The sequence below is a fragment of the Primulina eburnea genome, chromosome 6 (assembly GCF_022965805.1).
Source record: "Primulina eburnea isolate SZY01 chromosome 6, ASM2296580v1, whole genome shotgun sequence".
Lineage (NCBI taxonomy): Eukaryota > Viridiplantae > Streptophyta > Magnoliopsida > Lamiales > Gesneriaceae > Primulina > Primulina eburnea.
Genome location: NC_133106.1, coordinates 30,987,272 through 31,002,212, shown reverse-complemented (window position 1 = coordinate 31,002,212; position 14,941 = coordinate 30,987,272). Strand labels below are relative to the sequence as shown.

Genomic DNA, 14,941 nt, shown 5'->3' with positions numbered 1-14,941 from the left:
CTTTCATCTGATAAAATGTGTTTATTGAGGTCTTATGGGTGAGTCACTTATTTAAGCATAATTTGGTAAGTGTTGGCTTAACTTTATGACACCTATTTACTATCAAAATTAATTATTAAATAGAAATTAATTGATATAATATTTTATTTTACTATTTTTTATTTTTTCTTATGAAAGTTAACCTAAATAATTGTTTTGTTAGGATTTCTATACATTTTATTGAAATGTCATTATTTCATACAAAGTTTTTAAATTTTTTTTACTTACTGATTATTTTTATTTAAGTTATATTATTTTAGAAGTCTATTTATGCGTTCTTATAAGTTTGTTTAAATTTCATAATAATAAAATTCATTTCATTATATTATTATGATTATTTATTTCATTTCCCTCTATTAAATAGATTAATGTGTAGCAATTTATTTATATATCCATCCTTTTGTTAGAATATATTTATGTCTTTGTTTATAATTATAATTATAATTATAATTATTACTTTTTATTTTTAAAATTTTGATTAAATAACTCAAAAAAATTTATATGTTACATATTGAAAAGTCAATAACCGCTGTCTCCAATGTGAACACATCTTTATAAATATAAAATTTCTTAAATCTATAAAATATCTCACGTTATTATATTCATATTTACTATATTTTTCACATTTCAATTGGGTTATCGGGAATTGTACAATTGAACAAATATTTACAACCATAGTATAGATGGTTTACTTTTGTAATATCGAACTAAATCACATATATGATCGGTTGTAATGTTCAAAAGAATGGTTGAATAAATACTAGACACGATTTACTTTTTTTAAAATTAATTTAGTGTGGTTGGCAAATGAATTATCTATTTCCGATTGTTAATGTCAGTTGACAATAAATAAGTGTGGAAATAAGCTAAACTGACATATTAGAACAAATCAAATAATGGTTTTGTTGTGTAAACTGAAAGGTAAACTGAAAGTGGAGAGTATGACAGTTTGTCTCTGGATGTTCGGAGAACTCAAGCTTCTATGTCACCCCTTCTTCCTTTTGGAAGGCTCACACTGGAAGAATTTGGATAGTACAAGTAATCTGCAAAATCTCATTTCAGTTTGGACTTAAACACTGTCAAACTGAAACTCCTAGTATACCTTAATTGAATGAATAATAGTATACAGACTGCTATCAAATACAATTAACTTTTTTTTTTCGAGATTTCCTAAACAATGGGGTGGGGAGGGCTCGAACCCAAGCCACTATACAGATAAAGAAGGTGAGACCACTTGGGCTAAAGCCCGGTCTCAAATACAATTAATTATAATACTGCTATATTGTAGAACATAATGATAATCAATGATCGGATAAAATCTTTTGTAAAGTATGCTCATAAATACTTGAAAGTTTGAACGTTTTAATATCTGTGAAAATAATATAGTTTCATTAAATTGAAATTCTTTCTCTATTTATTGACTCTGAATCCAAATGTTTCGAGTTTAAAAAAGGATTCATTCCAAAAAGAAAGTGTATATTGACTTGTATTTTGTCCATGTCAATATTCTCTAACAATCGTACACTGTTGCGATCAATTTTGTACAGAAAAACTTGTCCAAACATCAGTTTAGCCCTATTGTGTAAATTGATATCCTTGAAACTGAAGAGATGAAAACTGATAGACTTGATAGGAGATACTTTAGTTTGAGTCCGAGTCAGTTCTGTTTGATTTGGAATTTAGTTTAACTTAAATAAATTTGTTTTAATTATTCGTTAACACCAAAACATAAAAATTTTGTTCCAACAATCATCATGTTGAAATGATATGAACTAGATAGTGATTTTACAACATATAAAGAAAATATAACGGTTTAAAATCAATTGTATGTGAAACAGATAACAGAAAGAATAAGTTATATGAACACATTAATTATTTTAGGTCAATTATTGAAAGAATGAGGAGATATTGAGGGATATTTGGGAAAATAGACTCGGTCAAACTTTTTTTTAAAAAAATAATCCTCCCATGTAGTGAACAAATACTTTTTTTAAAAAAAGTTTGACCAAGGTTATAAAACAAAACAGCCCGAGATATTGATCGATCATAATCTCAGCGGAGCTATCATCCTTGATCAGGATCATAAAGGACTGATGCTCGTGGGGACTTCCGACGAAAGCGCAACATATCACACAAAATCTTGAACTTTCTTTTGGGTGTACATAGCCTCAGTCTTATTCTCATAATCTCAAGGCGGGGCGAACGCTTAAGTAGATACTCCATAAAACTCAGTTCTAATGGCCCACCATATACACCAATCATCTTCACAGTTTCCAACCGATGAAACAAGAAATCAGAAGATATCTTTCTAGCCCAAAAATCCAAATCACAATCTTTTGTCGCAGCTAATGGATTTGAGGAACCCTGTGGGAAAAAAACATATGTAACCACTTTGAACCACCGATGTCAAAAGAAAATTTAGCATGTTGAAGTTACTCACAGATATTTGTAGCTCTAGCAAATTTGGGGAGTTCTCAATTAGTCGAAGCACAAGATACACCTCTTTCTCATCAACAAAGCTAACTTGATGGAACTCGATAAACTTTAAATGCTGATAAGTTAATGGATTCCATCCCTGATCATTACCAATACTCAAGTACTGACAATAGAAGAGACAATGAGCTCAAATTTACAAAGCAAATTACAGTAAATCGTGGAACAATTGTGTATGAAAACTGGTACATTTATCTTACACATTTATATCGTGCTAGAAAATAAGTAAGGCGACATCTTACTTCTGTGAAGCATATATGCCCAATAAGCCTCTGAAACCTTGGAACATCACCAAGAAACTTATTGAGGTTGCAGCCAGAACTACGTTCAAAGTGCTCAGCGCTGACTTCGGTCATAGCAACAGATATAGCAGCCAAATTTGGGGTCTTAGCAAGACATTTATCCTTGATTTCACCTTCTAATATCAAGTATTTATGTTTTGAAGGATGGACACTCAGCTCTAAGCCATCAAAGTACAACAATGTCAGACTCTCTAGAAGATGACAACTCGAAATGAGAATTCAACATCAGAAAAGGGAATCAAGACTTGCTGAACATTGACGTATTTCAAACACAAAAATCCTTTAAAGTTTGGTGGGTTTTCCTGTTCACGTCGAACAAGCTCCAAAACAGTCAGTTTATCAAAAGAAAAAAAAAACAGGATGGTGCCCTATACGACTCACCTCCTAGTTCAAGAATTAATTCTTTGGTTTCTTTCCATGGCATGAAAAGAAGCCACTGATCAACATCAGGAGTGCCCTGCAAGTATGATGTAGATAGTGACTAGTGAGACTAATCAATCGGCCGAGAAACAAAAAACCTGGTCATAAAGTTCAAAAGATTGGTCTCAACAATTGATCTATCGCTGCCATGAGTTGCACGTCTGTCATTCAGCACAAGATGCATCAGCGAGGCCCATTTAAACCTCCAATCTCTTGATAGTATGCTTGTTCTTACAGCATCCCTTACTGGAAGCTTTGTGAGGATGATTTCAATTAGGCATTGAGGCAGTTCGCCTATCAGGTCTTGATAAAAATCATTTTCCATCCGAACTCTTCAACTAAATAATCCCTATTCACCAACTTATCCAAATCATTAACTATGACAAGCATCTATATACATTTCTTGAGCTGGAGAAAAACACAAAAGACCATTAAATAACAAATTCATGCCATCGTGACACTAGAGGGGAAAAAGTCTTTTAACTTCGTGGCAAGAAAGTAGAGCATGGTCCACTTTCAGTAAAAAATTCGACAGATTTCCTAGTGCCTATCTTCTAAAGATAGGTGAATGAACATGATTAATCAACAAACACATTTTCAACTTCCTCACTAACCCAACCCTGTAGCTGCCCCTTTTTTGGGATGAAAAAAACAACCCCATTTTAGTAATACAAATAAGCAAGATAGATTTTTAAAAAGAACTAATTCAGAAACTGAAAAAAAAAAAGAGGAAAGAACAACTACAATTTCACATGATCTCAACCAAAGTTGGACGGATTTCTTAATGCGTGATGAATTGAATAACATAATAAACAATTAAACTTCCTACAGGCTAACACACCAGCCCAAAACTACTATAACCCCATGACAGTAAACCTAAAGAATCAAATTAAATTTTCGAAATAAAATTGGGATGCGGTGGCAAACAAGAATAGCAACAGACGATGTAACGGAAACAGAAGTACAAAAGTCACTATGATTTACCTAAGACAAAAGTGGCTGATTTGTGATGGTCTCGACTTCTTCTCGTTTTTGGAATAAATAGTTTCATGTTTAGGTTATCCCCGATCACAAAATATATTTTGGTGTAAATTTTATATTAAAATAGTGCAATTTTTACACCAAATACAACATCCATCTCCAAACTATTTATTTAAAATTTTACACAAAAAAAAAAAAATATTTCCGAAATATTCTTAATTATTAATAATTAACATAAATAATTAAATATTTAAAAAATAAATAACTAAATATTTACTTGTAAATTTAATAAATAATTATAATTAATTTGTTATGTTAAATATATAATTATTAAATTAATAAAACAAGTATTAAATTATTATTTATATATTATTAATAATTATTAAAAACAAATAATTTTATTGAATTGTTGCATAGATTTTCCCTGCGCCTAATTTGGTGCAAGGGAGGGTGAGACGCAATGGATAGCGCCCCCATTGGAGCAATCCACCTTGCACCAAAAATGTGATAAGTCATTTTGGTGCAAGGTTGGAGATGCCTTTAGGGAGGACAGATTGGTGGGATTCGGATCTGTAATTCCTTTTTACATCACAACTTCTTCTCGTTTTTGAATAAATAGTTTCATGTTTATGGAGGATGGATTTGGTGGGATTCAGATTTGTAATTCTTTTTCACATCACAACTTCTTCTCGTTCTTGAATAAATTAGTTTCATGTTTAGGGATGACGGGTTTGGTGGGAGTCGGATTTGTAATTCCTTTTTCATCACAACTTCTTCTGGTACTTGAGACCATCTCCAATCATGGCACCACATTGGTGCCACACCATTGTGATTTGTGGTGCCATGATTTTTCACTCCAATCCAGCACCAAAACTGGCGCTGGATTGAAGCAGCTCTACAAGCTGCTTAACATGTGGCGCAGCAAAATTGTTGCGCCACAATTTTTTTTTTAGTTTTAATTTGATTAATTTAATATAAGTGTTTAATATTTTATTGAAATTTTAATTATAAAATTTTTAATATTCTGATTAGAAATTAATTAAGTGTAAAAATAAAAAAAAAGCACAGATTAAATTAATAATGCGTTAAAATGGTACAAATTACGAACAAAAAACAACAAAAATTACGAAACAATAAACAAACTACGACAACTAACAAACCATAAAATTACGAAATATAAAAAAGTACGTCAAAAAAATAATTTTAGTAATGCGGTAAACCAGACCTCGATCCTCCAATATCTCCAAAATAAGATCCGAAGTTGTCATTTTTTCGACGTTCATCTTCAAGTCTTTTTTGCCATATTTTTTGTTGCTGAGCTTTAGTGTACTCACGCAGAGTTGGATCAGTAATTTTGCTCAAATCTTTGTATAAAATTCTTTCATCCATTTTTCTTTCTTCTTGTTCAAGTATAATCTTTTGAAGATCGTAGCTTTGTTGTCTTTCGGCAGTTCCTTGTTTCAAAACATTCAATAACTCGCGATGTTGTTCTTCCATTGTACGTTGAATTTGAGATATGTCTTCATCTCTTTTCTTTTTTGATTTGGTATTTTTTCACTCCAATTGGTCTTTCAGAACTGTCACCGATATTGTCATTACTCAAATTTATAGGAAATGTAGAGAACATAGGTGAACCCGATTGGGGCGATTCTTCTAGTGGAGTATCAGATTGTGATGTGTCTAGATAAGTAGCACGCGTCTTAGATTTCTTGGTTGGATGGATTTTGTCTCCTGCAATTTTTTCACAATCCTTAACAATATTCCACACATGATCGAATGGAAATGCTTTGTTATCTTTACTCTCTTGCGCATACAGTATTTTTGCACGATTCATCTACATCAAAGTATACAAAATTAATTACAAAATGTTGATTATTAATAACTTGTAATTTTTAAAAATAAATAACTCACAATATCTTGTTCTGATGCACCACTCGGATTGAGATTTTCAATTTGACGAACACATCCTCTCAAATGTGCAACAGAAGTGAGTATGCTTCCAATGCGTTTATTAGCATACGCCTTACCTGCAGATGCGGCCGATGAATACATCAAATTAGGAGAGTCAACTGCGATTACATGCTTACACCACTTTTGCCGAGCAGTTGTTGAAGTTTTTGCAAACCAGTACTTACGATCTCCAAATGCCACTGATGTTGCTCGACTATTACATATTGGTAAACAACGGGGCTTCCCGGGAATGTTGGGAAGTCTCGATTGTATGCATTGGAAATGGAAAAATTGTCATACTGCTTGGGCTGGACAATATACAGGCCGTAGCGGGTCTCCAACAATTATTTTAGAAACAGTGGCCGATTATGATCTTTGGATATGAAACGCATATTTTGGTATGCCTGGTTCTAATAATGACATCAATGTTTTGGAGACATCCACCTTGTTTACCAATTTGGCTCAAGGCATTGCTCCTCCTGCACATTACACTATTTGTGGAAAAGAATATCATACTGGCTATTACTTAGCCGATGGTATCTACCCAAAATGGGCAACCATTGTGCAAATTAAACTATCCGCGACCCACTTGGGCCGAAAAAGAAATATTTTGCTATGAAACAAGAGTCGTGTAGAAAAGATGTGGAGCGTGCATTTGATGTTCTTCAATCTCGATTTGCGATTGTGGCAGCTCCAGCACGGTCTTGACGTAAAATGATTTACATTACATTATGAAAGCTTGCATTATCATGCACAACATGATTATTGAAGATGAACGTGACCTTAGTGCATCAATTCAAGATGCAATGGAAGCACCTGTTCCAGATGTTGAAATGATGGTCAATTACGAAAATACAATATTTCAAGAATTTCTCGCTCGTTATAAAAAATGAAAAATAGAGATGCTCACTATGAATTACGAAATACATTAATTGAGCATTTATGGGAACAATATAGTAATTCGAATATTTAATATTGTATTTTTGTTGTATTATTAATTTAATATCAAATGAACGTGTTTTTTCAATGATATTTTGATTTTATTAAAATATAGTTTGTATTAAATAATTGTACGTAAATCAAATAATTATTTTGTTAATATAAAATAATTAATTAAAATTTTAATATATAAATTAAAATATTTAAATATATAAATTTTAATATATAAATTTTAATATTTAATTATCATTATATTATCAAATTATAAATAATTAACATAAAACAGAAATATTAATATTGAAAAAAAAAATATTTTTAGAATATTCTATTGTAGTGTAAAATGTAGTGCAATGTGGTTGGAGATGATTTTAGTGTAACACCAATGTAGTGTAGAATGTAGTGCAAAATGTAGTGCAGTAGATTGGAGATGACCTGACTAAGTACTGGTTCTTGAGTAAGTAGTTTCATGTTTAGGGAGGACGGATTTGGTATGATTCGGATTTGTAATTCCTTTTCACCAGTCTGACAAACTCTTTTGCCGTGAGAATATTTTATATTTTCCTATTTAAAAGAAAATCATTCCATTTATTAAACTTTTTAAGGAAACTCGAAAATCATCTATAATCTATACTATCATGTTTCAAATTTTATTTAACTAACGGTTTTAACTTATCACTAACATCAAAAGAGTAAGTCTCATGTGAGATCATCTCACGGATCATAATCCGTGAGACGGGTCAACCCTACCCATATTCACAATAAAAAATAATACTCTCAGCATAAAAAGTAATATTTTTTCATGGGTGACCCAAATAAGAGATCCGTCTCACAAATACGACCCGTGAGACCGTCTCACACAAGTTTTTGCCACATCAAAATTCCTCATTCATTTCTTATAATCTCTATTGATTTTATTCTCGTTCTTTTTTTCTTAGTTTTCTAATGCTAGAAACTTTAATCTTATTCATTCATCTATTTTTTCGAAAACGATAATATTTATGTATTACACTAGACATGCACCACGTATACTTGGTTACTAGTAAAAGATAAAACTCGAGGTACACACTACACATGCTAACTGATTTGATCCGTCACTGTGACATTAATATTAAATTACATACCTTGTCTATGCAAATACTCATTCATTTTCATTATTAAAGGGCAAATATATAAAAATCAAGAAAAACATTTTCTCCACTATACGATATATGACATAATCCATTATCATCTCTAATTAAAAAATTATAAGAAATGCTTATCAGCTTTTTTCCACTTCACGTATTTGAACGCTTATCAAATTGGCAAGGACGGATTTGTAATTCCATTTCTTCGGTTTGGCAAAGATGGTATTTTAGAACTCTTTTGTCATGAGAGAATGTAAATTCATTCAATTTTTGTGCTTACAATAAAAGTAACATTTAATGTTTTCCTATTTAAAATAAAATCTTTCAATTTATTTTTATTTAAAATCGTCTATATGACTATATCTATACTGTATATAAAACTTGTTCGTCCATATAACACCAAAATGAAATTACATATGTAGCTTATAAAAAAATTTCATTAATTTATATTGTTAAAGGGCATTTATGCCGAAATCAAAATATTACATTTTCTCTACTATATGATATTGTAAAGTCTAAAATGTGATAATGTAATCAAACTGTATGCAAATCTAGGAAAAATAAAAAATATTAGTTAAATTATTTTTAATGGCATTAATTATATGTGGTATGCATGTTTGCATGTTAAAAATATATGTTTCTATTAGAATGCATAAAACTGTGTTTTAAGAGTTATTCGAGACGCGGCCGAGGAACGGAGACCGTGGATTGTAAAGGAAAAATATTTTTATTAAATGATTATTTTAAATTATTTAATAAATGACATATAAAATATGAAAATTTCAAAAATGGTGTCTTTTGAGATGTTTTTACATGTCGAGCGTATTTTAACAGTAATCGATTTTTGACGAAAATAAGGACTTTTTGGAAGCTCGGAAAATATTTTCGAAAACTTTACTAAACGAAATATTTTTTACATTCTAATGGGCCTGTTATACTAAAGTTATTAGGCCCAATTGTCTATCATATTATTTATATCAAAAGATGGAATTTCCCAAGCCCAAAACACTCAAACTCACGCCTCCTATACTACTAGAATCCTAGAGTTTTCACTCCCTAGCCACACACGCACACACACACATCCCCAAGGTCTTCTTCACGTGGGTTTTTGAAGGAAAAAAAACGCATCAAGGTTTCCCCGTCTTTCTGGCAACGTCCTTTCACGTCAAGAATTGTTTATTCGTACGTGAATCATGAAAAGACACGCCTTATTCATCTTTTCTCATCATGCATATCATATTATGTGTGAATATCATTGTTGCATGAAAAATCTGATGTCTCTTCCTATATTTATATTTTTATGGCATATACATGGAAAACTTGTCTCCTTTCGACATGAAACTCATTGTATTGATGATGCACAAGGGGCTGCCAGGTTAGGGTTGATATGGGTTCGATTTAGGGGCTATTAAGGGGTCGTAGATGGGGCTATACAAGGCTGAAATAAATAAGGGCAAGGGCTGAATGAAATTTGGGTTTTTCATGGGTTAGGTTTCGGCTTCTTTGATTCTTGAAGGGTGCGGGTCTTGTGCGGTGTTGGGCTGCAACCAGGTGACCTAGGAGGGCTATGTGATGGTCTTAGAGGTGGAGGAGCCATGCTTGGCTCGTTTGTGGGGGCTGGAGTCGCGCCCCTTGATCGTGCGGCTATGGTGTGCATGGGTTGAGGGCTTCGCATGCATGGCAGGTAGGGCTGGTCCAAATGGCTCCTAATTCGGTCTAGGTCCTAGCACTACAAGAAAAATAATTTCCGCAGCACGTCATCAACAACGTGCATTAAACGCACGCTGCGAATACGACTTTTCACGGCGTGCACCCATATGTGCGTCGTTAATAGTGTTGCACTTGATACTATTAACGGCGTGCATTAAAAGCACGCTGCGGATATTACTATGGACGACGTGCATTAAAAGCACGCTGCGGATAGTAACTTGATACTATTAACAGCATGCATTAAAAGCACGCTGCAGATATTATTATGCACGGCGTGCATTAAAAACACGTTGCAGATAGTAATATCTGCAGCTTGCATTTATGTGTGCTGTTAATAAATTATATAAACGACAGCGCACAATAAAGGCACGTCGTTAATAGTATTATTAACCGCGTGCAAGTTTATGTGTGTTGCAAAAAGTAAATCATTTTTTTTAAAAAAAATCGTGTTCAGACATTAATGGCGCACTTTAATCGTACGTCGTCAATAGTATTATTCACGGCATGCATATTATAAGCATGCTGCGGAAAATGAGTTCGAATTTTAACGTAGCAACGGATTTAGTAAAACCGTCGCTAAAATTAAAGTGCGACGATTTTAAGGCCACATTTAGCGACGGTATACAAGAAACCGTCGTCGATTTAAGGCCGGCGACGGTTTAAATTAACCGTCGCTAATTGACTTGCATTGGCGACCGTTTAGTAATAAACCGTCGCTAAATTCTCTATTTATTCCCGATCTCTGTTCCATTTTTTCACCACACATAACATTTTTCTCTAGTTACATGATTTTGGTTTCGATTTAAATACCTGTTTTTGTTTCAATTTTTGGTTAATTTTTTAATTGTTAATTAACATCATGAGTATTTTTTTATTGTTAATTAAGATCATGAGTATTATTATTATAGTTGTATTGTATTTTTATAAAAATGTATTAAATTATAAAAGTAAATTTTTTTTAAATTGACGCAAACTTTAGCGACGGTTTTGGAACTGTCGCGAAATTATAACACCGTCGCTAAATTTTAAGACCGTCGCTAAATTAGCGACGGTTTGGCCTCGTCGCCCTCTTGCGACGGTTTTGTCGAAACCGTCTCTAATATTTTTTGTTTCATGACAATTAATGGCGTACTTGTGCACGCTGCAGAAAGTTGTATTAACAGCGTACATATGCACGCTGCCAATAGTTTAACTATCAATAGCATACTCTGCACGCCGTTATTAGACTAAACCGTTGCGTAAATCGCACGCCGCCAATAGTGTCAAACTTAAGACGGCTTTCAACTTTACAACGTGCGTCGCAGCGTGCAATGCACGTTGTGGATACCTTTCCGCGGCGCATATTGCACGCTGCGGAAAACCACTTTTCTTGTAGTGTAGGATGGTTGATTATGGCTTGGTCGCGTTGGTTAAGGGCTAGGATCGAAGAACGTGGGATGGTTAGGGCTAGGGTTTGGTTCGAACATGTGCATAAATTTTCAGTAGGTCTTGGCAGCATAATGAGGAAATCGATTATATGTGCAACAGACAAAGAGCCAGACTGTTGATTTTTTAGGGGTTATGACCAACTTATCATTTAATAATATTTTCCAAAACGAATTGAATTGCGGTATTTTCTTATATACTTCTACGCCAAAACGAATTGAGGTTCACACTTCTACACAGATTCTTGCAATTTCCTCAAAGTTTTCAGTGACTGACGAGACTATATGGATCATGTTTAAGAATCAATTCAACTCGAGCACCATTGCTTCAGAAACCCGAGGATAGCCAGCTATATTTTGCACAATTTCTATTCTTCCCTCGTACTACAAGAAATTCTTTAATCAACAACACACATACAACAACGGTTTTCACTAAAACAGTTGTTAAAAAACTTTTTGACAACGGTTTTAGTGAAAACCGTTGTCGTATTGGTTTTTTTAAGCAAAATACAACGGTTTTATAAAAACCGTTGTCTTTTGTGGGTCACCGTTGTCTTTGAGCGTTTACGACACCCGGCCCAGAAGACGATTAATCCGGCATGGGCTACATGAGCTCCTAGTAGTTTACCGAATAAATTAATAAGTCGATGCATCTGGTTGCCGGGTTGGTTAAGTGCTATTAATGAAAATACTAATTCATTATTCTTAACAATAGGTCCTGGAGACTTTTTGGTTCATCATGTTATTGCTCTGGGTTTACATACAACTACATTGTTTGTTGTTGAGAACTTCTAAAACCGAAAAAAGGATTTGATAATTTGTAGGATATGGAATCGTAGTTTATATAGAATTAGGACAGAAAGGTATCCATTAACCCTAGTTCTAAAAATAAAATATCTAGACCTATTAATCAGTTGAATTTATTTTTTGCCCCTGCTTTTTCAGGGTAAGAAGGGGTAGAGACAACCGTTGTCGATTAAAGTGTTTTTTCGACAATATTTAGCGACGATTTTATAAAAATAGTCGCTATTTTAAAATGGCGACGGTTTAGATTACAATCGTCGCTAAAATTAGCGACGGTTTAGATTACAACCGTCGCTCAAATTAGCGACGGTTTAAGGTAGAACTGTCGCCATCATAAATATAGCGACGATTTAACTACCATGTTTGCTAAATTTAGCGACGGTTATATCAAAACCGTCTAGCGACGGTGAAACCCAAACCGTCGTCATCCATTTTTTCAACCCACTTCACAAAACATAAAATTTTTTTCTCTTACAAAATTTTAACAATTTACAACATTTAAACCTTTTCTTTTTACACGATTTAATTTCGATTTACGATAAATTTTTTCCCTTTAATTTTTGGTAACTTTTTGTGTGTTTGTTAATATCATTAATATTGTTAGCCTATTCAAATTGTAAGATTTTTTTAGATTTATTAAATTATTAAAATTAATTTTTTTTATTTTCCCGAAAATATTAACGACGAAAATTATGATCTAACGTCGCTAAATGTAGCGACGGAAACCATGAATTAAACATCGCTAAAATTAGCGACAGAAATGATTTTCTAACTATCACTAAATTTGGCGACGGAAATCATGATCTAATTATCATTAATTAGCGACGATTTTACATTAATCTGTCGCTAATGTTGTAGCTACAACAACGGAAAAAAATCGTTGTCTTTTAGCTCACTTTTTAACCACAGTGACTTTAACAACAGTTTTAAAATACCTAAGACAACGATTTTTAACCGTTGTCGTAGGACTTTTTTTTTGTAGTGTCGGGCAGGTGGGGCTAACTTTTACACTCATTACTTCAAGACCCGTTGAGTGATTGAGCAGATACTTGATGAAATTCAATTCACGTTGCATCCCCAGAATGCCAGTCATCTTTACATTCTTTAGATGGTTAAACACCCGGTGAGTTGGTAGTTTTGCTTCCAAGGATTCAGATTTAGCATCATTTATAGGGGCAAATAAAGATCCAGCAAGTTTGATAAGTAAGACATCTCCAAACTTTCGAGAACCGGACAACTTGAGATTAGACATTCAACATCAAAGTTTGGGGATATGACTTGTTGAAGCTTGAGTTCCTTCAACCTCAAGAATCCTTTGAATTCTGGTGGGGTCTTTAGCTGGCAATGGACAAATTCCAGATGTATCAGCTCCGTACAAGAAAATAGAGAAGTCGGTAGCTTATACCAATCGTCAGCTCCTAGTTCATGAACAATTTCTTTGACGTCTTTTCTTCGTGAGAGAAAAAGAAGCCACCGGTGCACTCGTGGAGAGGTTTCTAGATAAGCCATACGTAGCGAAAACAGATTAATTGGAGCATTGTGAAGCAGTAGAAAGTAGGTCACAAAATTATTAGGCGATTCTCCACAACTATTTGGTTGTCGTTGTGAGTTTCACATTCATCGTCAAACACAAGATCTTTCAAAGACCCCCAACTATTGTTGTTTATGGATTGAAATTGAATGGAAAAGCAAGAAGAAAACAATGAAAATGGCTTGTAGAGGCAAGTGTTGAACACTTTCTCCTTAAGATGAATTTTCCCCTCACAATGTGCTAAATGTTTGTGGCAATCTTCTCCCAAGATACAACTACAAATCTTGGATAATGAGCACTCAAATATCCAAGTTCTATAACAAAGAAATAACTGGAACTCTATCTTGTTTAGGATTTGGTATTTCATCCTTAGCTAGACACCCCCACACTTTGAGGTACGTGTAGGAAGGCTTATGACCTTTCCACAGTTCGTAAGGTTACTTATCATTTTCCTTGTGGTGTATCTTGTTCAGGATGTTATTACCCGATATTATTGCTTCCCCCCCACAAGTTTTGGAGTAGTCCTGAACTTATTAACATAGTATTCATCATATCTTTCAGAGTTCGATTCTTTCTTTCGGTAATGTCATTTGATTGTGGTGAATAAGGAGCAGTCGTTTCATAAATTATGCCCAAAGATGCGCAGAATTCATCAAACGGTACTCCGTATTCACCATCTCTATCGTTTTGAACCCTCATTATTTGTTTGCCTAGTTGATTCTCAACTTCGGTCTTATAACCTTTGAATGCTTCGAGAGCTTCATCTTTCGACCTCAAAAGATATACGTAACAGTATCTTTTATGATCATCAATGAATGTCACGTAGTATCTTTTCCCTCCTCTAGTTAGTACAAACTTTAAATCACCAAGAGCTGTGTGTATTATTTCTAGATGAGTTGTACATCTTTCAATCGAGTGATAAGGTGCTTTGGTCATTTTTGTTTCAACACATATCTCGCATTTTTGTGTTGGATCGACGTTGTGTTTCGACAATAATTCCAATTTCATTAAACGTTGCAAGGTATTAAAATTTACGTGTCCTAAACGAACATACCATAAATGAAAACACTCGAGCAAGTAAATAGAACTTTTGTCTTTATTACCTTCAACAATATTTTGGCGTATAACCATTACATTCAACTTGAAAAGGTTCTCATCGAAATATCTTTTTCCAATAAAATGACCATTCTTGGTCAATACAACCTTGTTAACTCAAATACTAGT

General features: G+C 33.5%; 1 protein-coding gene and 1 long non-coding RNA gene across 5 annotated transcripts; both read right to left on the bottom strand.

The window, feature by feature from the left end:
* Positions 1–2,043: 2,043 nt before the first annotated feature.
* On the bottom strand, positions 2,044–4,311 carry LOC140834230 (F-box/FBD/LRR-repeat protein At1g13570-like). Of its 4 annotated transcripts, none has more exons than XM_073198975.1 (5): positions 3,385–4,232; positions 3,216–3,291; positions 2,775–2,992; positions 2,480–2,638; positions 2,044–2,403 (listed from the first exon to the last, which is right to left on the bottom strand). In XM_073198975.1, the coding sequence occupies exons 1-5, from the start codon at positions 3,577–3,579 to the stop codon at positions 2,104–2,106; spliced, it is 948 nt and encodes a 315-aa protein (XP_073055076.1). In that variant the 5' UTR covers positions 3,580–4,232; the 3' UTR covers positions 2,044–2,103. The 4 variants fall into 4 exon arrangements, 3 of the variants coding, with proteins under 3 accessions (XP_073055076.1, XP_073055078.1, XP_073055079.1); XM_073198977.1 differs by having other exon boundaries at positions 2,480–2,614; XM_073198978.1 differs by adding an exon at positions 4,239–4,311 and having other exon boundaries at positions 2,047–2,403; positions 3,216–3,603.
* A 1,637-nt stretch (positions 4,312–5,948) lies between these two features.
* LOC140833463 (uncharacterized) lies at positions 5,949–6,233 on the bottom strand. Its single transcript, XR_012118487.1, has 2 exons — positions 6,147–6,233; positions 5,949–6,069 (listed from the first exon to the last, which is right to left on the bottom strand). It is a non-coding gene; the product is annotated as an uncharacterized lncRNA (long non-coding RNA).
* Between the last annotated feature and the right edge of the window lie 8,708 nt (positions 6,234–14,941).